This window comes from Nannospalax galili, unplaced genomic scaffold (assembly GCF_000622305.1).
Source record: "Nannospalax galili isolate Female #2095 unplaced genomic scaffold, S.galili_v1.0 scaffold1430, whole genome shotgun sequence".
Classification (NCBI taxonomy): domain Eukaryota; kingdom Metazoa; phylum Chordata; class Mammalia; order Rodentia; family Spalacidae; genus Nannospalax; species Nannospalax galili.
The window spans coordinates 1,224,309-1,237,541 of NW_008329126.1; the positions used below are offsets into that span (position 1 = coordinate 1,224,309).

General features: G+C 40.4%; 1 protein-coding gene and 1 non-coding gene across 3 annotated transcripts in view; both read left to right on the top strand.

The window, feature by feature from the left end:
* Positions 1–825: 825 nt before the first annotated feature.
* Positions 826–13,233, top strand: part of CUNH17orf78 (chromosome unknown C17orf78 homolog) — a 19,461-nt gene continuing 7,053 nt past the window's right edge. The window contains exons 1-4 of one of the 2 annotated variants that reach the window (XM_029562534.1): positions 826–1,023; positions 2,460–2,546; positions 2,946–3,185; positions 11,751–11,903. In XM_029562534.1, the coding sequence (XP_029418394.1) occupies positions 936–1,023; positions 2,460–2,546; positions 2,946–3,185; positions 11,751–11,903 (568 nt within the window). In that variant the 5' untranslated portion in view covers positions 826–935. The remainder of the gene's footprint in view (positions 1,024–2,459; positions 2,547–2,945; positions 3,186–11,750; positions 11,904–13,233) is intronic. The other variant, XM_029562535.1, reaches the window with a different exon arrangement.
* LOC115070043 lies at positions 11,256–11,339 on the top strand. The gene has a single exon (XR_003849250.1).

Genomic DNA, 13,233 nt, shown 5'->3' on the forward strand with positions numbered 1-13,233 from the left:
AGAAATAGTTCTAAACAAGCCTAGGTTATATGATAAGAGCCCCCTCTAGAAAAAAAAGGGGGGGGGAGAAAAAGGTTTTAGAGCATTACGTTAGTTATGTGCTCTTTTCTAAAAGATACAATGTTGAAAAATCTACAATAGCAGCTATTCCCAGCTGCAGACAGTATCACTCATGTATTGTATGTAGTTCTTCCTCACTACCTCTTGGCTCATTAGTCATAAGAAAGTTGTCTAACCATACTCACTCCACTATTCATGAGTGTGAAAATGTGTAAAACTCTGGTATGTCTGTGCTCACATGAACTATGTTTATATCTGTAAATGAATTCTAGAAATCTTTTGGTAGAGACTCTCAAATTATGGAAGAGAAAAATTGAGATCCTGAGATAAAACTTCAAAGTAATTTCCCAAAGACGGCATAGTTAATAATAGGGCTTGTACTAGAACTCAATTCTTAACTGATTTCTAATCTGATGTTCTCTCCACTGTAAGTCACTGACTCATTCTGTCCTAGTTTCTTGCTCTATTCTACAAATTTTACTTCTTAATAGAAATCTCCTTATCTCTTTATGTTGGTGTATATAACTATGTGCCCCATCAGTGAGCATGCCCATGAAAGGGTACCAGTCTATCTGCTAGAATCTATAAAGCATATCACTGAGTGTTTATGCCTTTTCTGTTAGGGAAACCTAGGTAATTACAGTTCTCTGTGTTGGCATCAGCAGTAAAGTTGGGGGTAGAACTTCAAAGTCAATCATTAATAAGCAGATTTGGTTCTTTCTCCAATCAGATGTATCCCTGGGTCTTCAGAAAACAAGGCAAAATATAATTAGGGTGAAACCAGACTGTCAGAGTGAAACTTGGTTCCAGGGCAGCGAAAGCAAGGAGTGACAAGGCTGTAAGAGGCTGTGACAGATTAACAAGAACTGTAGGTGATGAGTGTTCAAGCTCATGAGCTCATTAACATGGAGACCATCTTAGTCTTCAGCCTAATCATTGCATCCTATGATTCCAACAGAAAAGGTAAGTACTTGTCTAGCCTAACACACTAGAAAGCCCAAAAAGAAACCTAGAAAGCATTTGTGGTCTCTTCCAGCAGATAGGGAACCCAACAAGTTAGACTTTGAAGAAGGCATCCTCTTGCCTCTAAGCAGGAGTGCAGCTCACTCATCCCAGAGAGACATCTACCTGTTTCATGATGAGAAGCCTTCAGAGAATGTGATGACATCTTTTTTCTTGCTTATGTGACTAAAATCATGGTTAGGGAGCTTTCCTTTCTTTTTTTTTTAAGGTAGGGTCTCCCACATCCCCAGCTAGCCTGGAACTCACTATATAGACCAGGCTGGTCTCATAGAGCCCACCTGTCTCTGCTTCCCAAGTGCTGGGACTAAAGGTATGTACCACCACACCTGGCTTAGAAAGCTTGCTTTTTAAGAGGGTATTATCAGTTTGTTATTATCCTCCCCTAGTCCTTCAAATTCATAACCCCTCAGAAGATGATGCCTTCATTTTTAGGATGGCATATTCAAATAGTTCAGTGGAGATGGAGATTGGGGAGAACTGAGGGAAAAGGCGATGTGGGTATGGAATGGCACTATTTGTTAGTCTCCAGTAACTAGGGATTTACTTGAGGATTTTTGTTTTGTGTTGAGGCTTGAAAGCCAGTACTTGGGGATGTGCAAGAGCTCTACCACTGAGTTCTGCCCCAGCCTGATAACTGCTTATTCAAAATGTGATTTTTTTGGAGTTTCCTAAACATTTCATTTCTAAAAATAACTAATTGGAGTTGAGGCACAATAGGTACAGCAGTAGCACGTTTATGCAAATTAAGAAAAGTCACACCAGCACTTGAGAGGCTAAGGCTAGAGGATTACCATCAAATCAAAACTATCCAGGACTACAGAGTATAGGTATGATGACACGTGTCAGGATGCAGAGACAGGCATATCTCTGTGAGTTCCAGGCCATCCCGGGTTACATAGTGAAACTCTTCCTCAAAAAAAAATAGGGCTGGAGAGCTGGCTCAGCAGTTAAGAGCACTGGTTGCTCTTGTAGAGGACCAGGTTCAAGTCCCAGCACCCACAAGGCAGCTACCAACCATCTGTAACTCTAGCACTGCACAACACAGGTGTACTTACATACATGCAGGCAATATACTCATACACATAAAATAAAAATAATAAATAGAATATAAGATCCTTAAGGGAGTGGATTGCTTATTTGTTCATTTAGTAACTTTATTTCATTTTTCTCCTAAAAATAATGCATTGGTACTCAGTTTTCTTTATAATAGACTACTTGTATGCATTTGGACATGTGTTTTAGTGGCTTTTATGGGTATTTGCTCTCTCCAGTTCTAAGTTTTATAAACAGGAACTTCATTGTTTTGTATATTCTTCCTGTGTCTGAAATTCTAGAGCATGAGTACCCAGTATGTTCTGACCCATTTTCTTTCCTAGACCTCAGAGACAGCAGCTGCCAAGTGGAACAGTTGCCTGAGTTCTTCCTAAAGGATGTAAGAAGCAACAGGGATTTGGTAATAAGAGGTATGGGATGGACCTTTTCTGGAAAAATCACTTTGCCATTCCAGGAATCTGTTTTTTTTACCTTTAAAAGGTTATCTTATCTCTCTACTTCTTAGTATGGACTTTAAATATCCTGTTTTAAGGATATATATCCTCTCAGGAAGAGTTCTGCAAGCTAATTTTTAAGAATTAACTTACTGCCTAATGGAAGAAGGAAATGGCACTGTAGTCATTCGTCTTCATGGGATTCATGGCTCACTGGAAAGCAGTTGGTACCATAAATGCAGATGGAGGAGGAGGTGAACCAAGAGGGCAAAGTGCAGCTGTGCAGTTTAACATGCGTCATGAGTGGAACTTGGTTAGCTGGGCACTGTTCAGATTACAAGACAGCTTCATTTGTCTGTCTGGTTCTTCCTCCAGGAACTCGCACAGATGTTGAAGAGCCCACCTTCATCCAAAATCAGACTATAGCTACCCTTCAGTGCCTTGACTCTGGAGGAAAAGTGAGGATCCACCTTGTCTATTCAGAGAGAAGGCCAAAGGTCAAGTATATTCTGAAGAACCTGAGCATCATTGCTGTTCCCCATACAAACAGCACGGCCTCCCCAAGCTGTCACCTAATGCCCACATCAGCGTTTCAGAATGGATCCTTTCTAAGAGGTAAAGTGAGATCAGAAAAGGAAATAGAAGTAGGGATACACTAACTTTAGGTGACTTCATTAATGGCAGTTAGTGTTTAGCAGCAGCTAGAGCCACAATGAAATGTATTATTCTGCCCTTGGGAAAATTGGTATCCTTTCTCTGAGAATCACTTTTTAAAAAAATATTTTATTTATTTTTATTTTATGTGTATGTGTATATTGCCTGCATCTATATATGTGCACCCATGTCGTCCAATGCCTGTGGAGGACAGAAGAGGTCATATGATCCACTGGAACTGGAGTTTCAGACAGTTGTTAGCTGCCATGTGGGTGTTGGGATTTGAACCCAGGTCTTCTGCAGTGTTCTTAACTGTTGAGCCATCTCTCAAGCCCTGAGAATCAGTTTTCTTATTAAAATTTTTGTGTATTTATTTAATGAGTGCTCGTGTGTGTGTGTGTGTGTGTGTGTGTGTGTGTGTGTGTGTGTGACAACAGGTGGGGAGGACATGCTCGTGGAAGTCAGAGAATAACTTTTGGGAATCAGTTCTTTCCTTCTATTATGTGGGTCCCAGGGATTGAACTCGGGTCTTCAGGCTTGGCAGCAAATACCTTTATCCACTGAGCCATCTCACCAGCCCCAGATTCTAATATCTAAGATCCCTTTTAGCCCTAGTATCCTATGATATTCATATGATCTTCACTTCTGATGGGTCTTCTTGTAACATTGCTTTGTGAATTTTTTTAATGCACACAATAAACTATATAAACAGCCCAGATTTATAGCAAAAAGGAAGTCTCTCCCTACTCCTGTCTCTCAATCCTATAGAAGGAATCACTGTTACTTAGTACTTTCCTTCCAAAGACAGCATGTATGGATGTGCATACATTATCTTTTTTTTTTTTTTTTGAGACAGGGTCTCATGTAGCCCAGAATGACCTCTAACTTACTATAGAGTCAAGGCTGTCTTTAAATTCCTGCTTCTCCTTGCTCTACCTACCAAGTGCTGGGATTACCAGAGTGTGACACCATACCTAGCTCATGTGCATACATTAAAAGTGTAAGTGGTAATATACCACATTGTTCTGCCTCTTGCTGTTTCCATATGCATGGGTTTGTCCCATGTCAATATTCATAAATTAGATTTGTTTATATATGGTTGTTTAATATTGAATCCAAGGCCTTGTACATGCTAAGCACATGTCCTACTTCTGAACGTATTATACCTCCAGCCCTGCCTCATTCTTTTTAACAGTATTCTATTGTATGACTATACTTCAATTTATTTTCCTAGTCCTCTGTTGATAGGGATTCTGGTTATTTATAGTCTTTTGCCAATATAAACAATGGTGCCAATAATGGCCTTATACATTCCTCTTGTGTATCTGCTTTTATCAAGAAAATAAATTCCAAGAAACAGAGCTGCTGCATCAACATTTGATAGATTTTGCTCACTTACCCTCCACATAAGTGGCTCCATTTTACATTCCTGTCTACACTGCATAAAAATGCTGTTCCCCAACAGCAACTAAGAAGTGGTTCTTGATCTCAACTGCCCATCTTTCCTATTTTTACCTGTTCTGTCAAGTAGTTTCTCTTCAACAGATCAGTATAGGAAGTTCTACTTCGCAAATAGGCATTCATTTAGGCTTTGCTGCTATGCTGTTGGAAAAATAATACTTAATACTTAGAGAAAGTGGGGGATAGAAGAAACACAAGCAAAATGATATAGAAATAAACTTTTAAGCTCTAGACTAAAGATTGGGAAATAAGTGGACAAACTCTCAGGATATAGCCTAAGAACAGTAAATTACATATCCTCATATGTAGACTATTTCACTTTATTATACATTTAAAAATTCTACCACTGAGCCAGGCATAATGGTGCACGCCTTTAATTCCAACACTCAGGAAGCAGAGGCAGGTGGATCTCTGTGAGTTCAAGGCTATAGCCAGTTCCAGGACAACTGGGACACAGGGAGACCCTGTTTCAAAAAGAAAAAAAAAACAATTCTACCACTGAAAGCCAGGTATGGTGAAGCACACTTGTAATCCCATTACACAGCAACATGTAGAGTTTGAGGTCAGCCTGAGTTGCATGAGCTCCTGTTTCAAAAGATATAAAATAAAATAATAAAATAAATAAAATAAAATAATATAAAATAAAATAAAACAAATTTTGTACTGTTCTCTTACCACATGGCATGCTGTTTGCATTGGCTGCAGAAGTGATGGTGAATAATGGGCTCCAGTCATCTTCCAATCTGCAGGGCTCTGGATAGAACTATATAGTGCTATGCATTGTGGGGCTTGGGGTAATTCAGGACATTAGCTGTTAGAACAGCTGAACAAGGAAAATTGGGAGGTTAAGGAGAGGAAAGATGCCAAAGATCAACCTGACACATTTAAACAATTTGCCTTCGGCTAGCCTCCTGGCATTGAGATCTTTCCAGGAAGAAGTTCCTCCTCCCTCCCTGGGAGGCTTGCCCAAGATTCAAAGTTTAAGCTCCTACCCTATATTATGTGAGTCATATAAAGAGACCAAATGTTGTATGTAAGTTAGTTTGGATCCTAATCATCATTCACCACACATTTCTATGAAACCACAATGATGAATCCCAGACAACCATCTTATGAATGAACTTTTGAAACTAACTCCTTTGTAAAGGGAGTTAGCTACTACCTGTTCTGAATTTAAACCACACTGAGTACCAAGATGTGATAGATCTCAAATAGGTAAGAAATAAAAAGTAGGTAAACTTACAAGATCACAAAAGAGATACACACTGAAGTTACCACACAGGGTGACATCAGTCTGCACAGTAGGGTGTCTGAGAAACAATCAGATGGCAGTCCATGAAAATATCCTGAGTTAAATAGGAATTTGCAGCTGTAAGGATGAGAATTCTCCACAACACAGATAGTCACCACAAGCCATGAGCCAACATGAAATGTAGAAAAAGGTAAGATAGGGAGTAAGGATGTAGCTTAGCTGGTGGAGTGCCTGCCTAGCATGCACAAGGCCCTGAGTTCAATCTCCAGCACTGCATAAACCAGGTGTGGTGGCACATACCTGTAATCTCATCACTTGGGAGTAGAGGCACAAGGATCAGGAGTTCAGAGCTAGCCTTGGCTACAGAGAAAAAAGTAAGATGGAAACCACTTGCTATTGTTTAGAGAAGGTAGCCAATGAGGACAAGGAATATCAGTTGGACAGTGCTTGCCTAGCATACATGAGACCCTTGCCAGTCCCTGGCACTGCAAAAAAGAAGTTAGCCATAGTACTGGGAAATAGCTCAGTTGGCTTACCCTGCAAGAACCCACATAAAAAGCCAGGTATGGTGGTACATGCTTGTAATCCCAATGTTGATGTAGAGATAGGCTTGCTTAGTGAACTTGGTAGGACCTCAGTCAATCAGACTCTGTTTCAAAAATCAAGGTAGATGGCTCCTGAAAAACAACATCCAAGAATGACCTCTAGCCTACACACAGACACACACACCACCACCACCACCACCACCCCACCCACCCACAGAAAGAGCTCTATGATATAAATATTTTATAATTATCTTTTGATAAAAGACAATAACTCATTAGGTCTTCAGCAGTGTCCTAGTTAGTTTTAACTGTCAACTTGACCCAGCCTAGAGTCATCTGAGAGAAATCATCTAGTTCAGACTGGCCTGTCTGCATGTCTGGAGGGTTTGATTCAGGAGAGCCCAGCTCACTGTGGGTAGCACCATCCCTAGGCAAGATGGTCTTAGGCTGTATAAGGAAGCTAGCTAAGCATAAGCAACCTGGAAAGTAAGCAAGCAAGCAGTGTTCCTCTATGGTTTCTGCTTCAAGCTCTTGTTTGAGTTCCTGCCCTGACTTCCATTATCAATGGACTGTGATTTAGAAATGCAAACCAAATTAACACTTTCCTTTTCTTTTTTTGGATTTTGAGACAGGGTCTTTCTGCAGCCCCAGCTGGCCTGGAACTCACTATGTAGACCAGTCTGGTTTTGAACTCACAGAGATCCACCTGCCTCTGCCTCCCGAGTGTTGGGATTAAAAGCTGACAACCCTTCCCTTTTCTTACTTGCTCTTGCTCAGAGTGTTTTATCACAGCAACAGAAAAGAAACTACGGCAAAATTTCCCATTCCAATTGCTCAGATTCTATATTAATTAAGAAAGTTTTGCTGGGCATGGTGGTGCACGCCTTTAATCCTAGCACTTGGGAGGCAGAGGCAGGCAGATCTCTGTGAGTTCAAGGCCAGCCTGGTCTACATAGTGAGTTCCAGGACAGCTGGGGCTACAGGGAGACCTTGTCTCAAAAAGACCAAAAAAAAAAAAAAAAAAAAAAGAAAGTTTTTATTGATACATTAGGTTTCATAGGGACCTATCAGTTTTGAAAAGAATACCAAGAAGAGTAAAACCTTGTCTGATCTGTTTTGTTTTGTTTTGTTGAGACTGGGTCTCAACCCCAAAACCCCAAAACCACTATGCAGCTGAGGATGGCCTTGAACTGCTAGTCTCCTATCTCCACCTCCTGAGTGCTGGGATTACACATGTGCACTACCATGCCCAACTTTGTCTAATCCAATTGATAGATGGATTAGGCTGTTCAGAACCTGATTAGTATGAACTGACTCTTAAGATCTATGGTTACCCCAACTATGGGTTCTAGAAGTTATAAATAATAACATCAAACTAGTATTTATTATGATATCATATTTGACAAATTGCTTGTTTGCTCAGTTCTCAATTTCTATAGTTTCAAATGGGAAGATTGACTAGATGGTCTAGTTTTTAGATCTGTAAGAGGGTTAGATGTTAAAGTACATGCTAACAGCAATATATAAGGCCTCCCAAATGACCCTTCAACCTGTGTGCATTACAGAATAAGCTCTATTTAAATGTAATGTATTTATCCAGGCATGGATAAATTGCATGCCTGCAATTTTAGCACTTGGGAGGCAGAGGCAGGGGAATAGGAAATTTGAGGCCAGCTTGGGCCACAAACTGAAACACTGTCTCAAAAATGCAAGGATACATAGTAAGTTTAAGACCATCTTAGGCTATATAGCCAAATCTTATCTCAAAAACCAACCAAACAAGCTGAGCCTGCCTTGCCTAAAGGTGGTACATGCCTTTAATCCCAGTTCCAGGAAAGCAGAGGCAGGTGGATCTCTATGAGATTGAGGCCAGCTTGGTCTATAGCAAGTTCCAAGCTGGCTGTGGCTATAGGGAGACCTTGCCTCAAAATCAAACAAACAAACCAAACAAAAAGTAATATTAAATAAATTTGTATGAAAAAGGATAAATATAATGTATTTAGTGTTCCCTATTAAAAGAAAGTATTTTGCAAAATAAAGCATGTTTTGGGACTATGAATTATTATTTAAGTTATCCATTTCATAAATTTGGGTGTTTTTTTTCCTATCTCCTTAAATTTTTTGTTTTTTGTTTTTGTTTTATGTTGCTGCTGCTGTTATTGTTTGATGGGGTCTCACTATGCAGCCCTGGCTGACCTGCCCTCAAACTTACTACGGTAGAGCACACTGGCCTCGTACTCACAGTTTCTCTTCCTGTATCTACTTCCCCAGTGCTGGGATTAAAAATGTGAGGCAGGGGCTGGAGAGATGGCTCAGCAGTTAAGAACGCTGGTTGTTCTTGCAGAAGACCTGGGTTCAGATCCCAGCACCCACATGGCAGCTAACAACTATCTGTAACTCCAGTCCCAGGGGTCAGTCTCTTGTGACCTCCGTGGGCATTGCACAACACGGGTGCACTCACCTACATGTAGGCATAATACTTATACACATAAAACAAAAATAATAAATTTTTTAAAAAACATGAGCCAGTAAGCCTAGCAAATTGGGGTATTCTTGGTGGCTTTTTTGTTTTTTTTGTTTTGTTTTAAATATTTATTATTTTTATTTTATGTGTATGAGTGTATTGCCTGCATGTATGTAAGTGCACCTGTCTCGTGCAGTGCCCAAGGAGGCCAGAAGAAGAAGGCGTCAGATCTGCTGGAACTGGAGTTACAGACAGTTGTTAGCTGCCATGTGGGTCCTTTTCAAGAGCAGTCAGTGCTCTTAACCACTGAGCCATCTCTCCAGCCTCTATTTGTTGTTGTTTAAATATATTTTATTTAGCCGGGTGTGGTAGTGCACGCCTTTAATCCCAGCACTTGGGAGGCAGAGGCAGCCGGATCTTTGTGAGTTCGACGCCAGCCTGGTCTACATAATGAGCTCCAGGACAGCTGGGGCTACAAGGAGACCCTGTCTCAAAAAAAGACAAAATATATATATTAATAATAATAATATTTATGTGTTGGAGTGTTTTGCCTGCATGTATGTGAGTGCACATGTGTTGTGCAATGCTGAGGAGATCATCAGAAGAGGGCATTGAATTCCCCTGGAACGGGAATTAAGGATGGTTCGTAGCTGCCATATGGGTGCTGGTAGTCCTCTGCAAGAGCAGCCAGTGCTCTTAACCACTGAGCCATCTCTCCAGCCCCCTATTTTTTTGTTTTTTGAGACAGGGTCTCATAGGTATCCCTGGCTGGCCTGAAAGTTGCCCATAGACCAAGCTGGCCTCAACTTGTACAGTTCCTCCTGCCTCTCTGAGTGCTGGGATTACAGGCATGTACCATCATGCATGATTTAAATTGGGACATTCTTGTCCAAATACCTTTAACCAAGAAAAGCTAATGTTGCGATTCCATCACTGGAAATAAAGTGTATTTTCAAACCTGCCCCACTTTGATGCTGAGTTACCTCATAGATAAGACCTGAAAAAGATGAACTGCCAACATAGATGGACATTAATTTAGAAGCTTGGCAGAACTGAAAACACACTGACAGATTAAAGCCTATTTAGTAGACTTTGAAGTCACATGTGTCAGAAGGTGGGAAAACATGCCGTATCTCTATATACCATTATCCCCATGGCTTGAGGACAGAGTTCTTCTACTTACAATCTCTGTGTTTTCCCTTATCTTTCAATCCTAGTGTCACTCAGCTTGCAAAGTGTTTTCACATTTGCTTTCTCATTTTTATTTGTTTCTGATCTTCACAACATCCCTGAGAAGTAGATATATCAAGCATTTTTTTTGTTACATTACAAATAGGGAAATCAAAACTCAGAAAACCCATATAGTTTATCCAAAATGAAATTTGTTTCTCTTCAAACATGTATATTAGTTACCACTTAAGAGAACTAAATGGGGCTGGAGAGATGGCTCAGCAGTTAAGAGCACTGACTGCTCTTGCAGAGGACCTGGGTTCGATTCCCAGCATCCACACGGCGGCTGCGAACTGTCCTTAACTCCAGTTCCAGGGGAATCTGAAGCTTTCTTCTGACCTCCACAGCACTGCATGACACATGTGCATGCACATGCAGGCAATACACTCATACACATAAAATAAAAATAATAAAATATTTAAAAAAAGAGAACTAAATGAAGTTGGGTATGGTGACAAATGTCTGTAATCCCATTACTCAGAAGGCAGAGGCAGGAGGATTGCTACAAATTCGAGGCCAATTTGGTCTACATAATGAGTTCTAGGCCAGCCAAGGTGACACAATAAGATACTATGTCAAAAACATAAACAAACAAAAAACCTCAAAGAGAACTGATTTATAAATGCTGTAAGTTTCCATGTTTTTCCTTTTGAATCTATTGACTTTGTGTCTCTACCTAGCTCTGCCAACACTGTCTCCTGGCTAAACTGAAATCAGGGACCACTGTTTTTCTGTTGTTTCACGTATGTTGACTGGTAGCCACCCTCCTCTGAAGTAAAGAACTATATAGGCACTGCAGCAATCAACCATGTAGACAAATGAGAAAATAACTTAAAAATATTTATTATTATTTTTATTTTATGTGTATGAATGTATTGCCTGTGTGTATGTGAGTGCACCTGTGTCATGCAATGCCATGGAGCTTAGAAGAGGGCTTCAGATTCCCCTGGAACTGGAGTTAAGGACAGTTCGTAGCCGCCATGTGGGTGCTAGGAATCGAACCAGGTCCTCTACAACAACAGTCAGTGCTCTTAACTGCTGAGCAATCTCTCCAGCCCCCAAAATAATTTTTGTCCACAAAAGGTAGCAATCCTGTATGAACACAGAAGTCTCTGTCTGACTTAAGCTAGCTGGCTAAATCTAATTGTTTCCTTCTATACAACTGTTAAAAACTGTCATCCTAAATACTGTTTTCCTTGTCATTTTGTTCAGTATCTCTGCTGATTAAGTGTACTAGATTAACAACAAAGGACAACTTTATTTTTTAAAAAAAACTATCATTTAGCTGGGCATGGTGGCACATGCCTTTAATCCCAGCACTCGGGAGGCAGAGGCAGGTGGATCTCTGTGAGTTCAAGGCTAGCCTGGTCCACATAGTGAGTTCCAGGACAGCTGGGGCTACAGGGAGACCCTGTCTCAAAAAGACAAAAAAGAAAAAAGAAAAAGAAAAAGAAAAAAAAGAAAAGAAATGTAGTATCAGGTGGGTAGAGCTAGGTTTTAGAGCTCGGGTAAAACAAAAGCAGAATAATGTCCTGGAGTTGTCCATCTGTTGTTTCTTTTCTTCTTTTCTGTAGCTTTTTTACCAGGGATCTCCCAGTGCAAAGTATACTCAGTGAAGGACAGATCTGCTTCATCAGAGACTTTTCCCATTCCTGTGACCGCCACAACTGAAGACAAAGGAGAGAAAACTACAAGTTCTAGTGGTTCTTTCAGCCCTTTGTCACAAGGTACAGACTAAGGAGGTGCAAAACAAGAACAGAAAAAAAGTAATACTTTTAGCTCCAGTTATGAGAGTGCATCTCCTAAGATTTTCCAGATTGCAAAGTTTATATTATAATATTCCTTTTTTTTTAATGAAAAAAAAGGCTTTTACATAAAGAAGGCCCTAGAAATGTCTGAGATTTGGCACAGTCAATAATGTCTTACCTCAGAGCTGGAGAGATGGCTCAGTGATTAAGAGGGCTCACTGCTCTTGCAGAAGACCTGGGTTTAGTTTCCAGCACCCACGTCAGATAGCTCACAACCACCTGTAACTCAAGTGCCAGGGGATCCAATGCCCTTGGGCCTTCATGGGCACCTGCACACATGTGGTATACATAACTCACACAGGCATACACATATATACATAAATAAAAATAATACATAAATCTTTAAATAATAATAATAATGATCCCTTACCTCCATGAAAGTGAATTCACCCTAAAGCCAGATTTGGGGACAGAATAAGTTCAGTTGGTATGTAAATACTAAGCAATGATTACAGTGTTGACAACAACCAATGGCATATTTTTACCTTCACTATTTTTAATAATACCCATCCTTAAATGGGCTAGTATTCAAATTCTGTAAAATTCAAGTTTGGGGTTCATCCCAGGTTCCTGCCCAGGGAAAAATAAATATGAGATTAGAAATAATGTAATGGATATGAGCCACTTGCCCTAGGTTTGACTTATGACCCAGAAGCAATGCCAATTCACCTTTGTTCCTCTTAGGCCAAGCTAAAACCACGAGATGCATGAGAAAGGTGATTTTTTTTTTTTTTGGTGTTTTTGTTTATTTCTTGTTTTTGATACAGGGTCTCACTATGTAGCCCTGGCTGACCTGAAACTCACTATGTAGACCAGGCTGACCTCAAACCCACAAAGATCTGCTTGCACCTGCCTCTGAGTGCTAAGATTAAAGGTGTGTGCCACCATGCCTGGCAGAAAATTGATTTGTGTGTCTGTATTTATCTTTCTTTTATCAGTGTTAGATATGGAAAGAAATGTGATTTTTTGAGGATAGGAACTTAAATAAGACTGATAAAGGAAGGTAAGAACTTCTTGTGCACTCAGGTCCTTTCTTCCCAAGAACAGTGCAGCGGGGCTGGAGAGATGGCTCAGCTGTTAAGAGCACTAACTGCTCTTGCAGAGGACTCAGGTTCAATTCCTAGCACCCACATGGTGGCTACAAACCATCCTTAACTCCAGTTCCAGAGGAATCCAAAGCCCTCTTCTGACCTCCAAGGCATTGCACAACATGGGTGCACTCACATATATGCAGGCAATACACTCATAC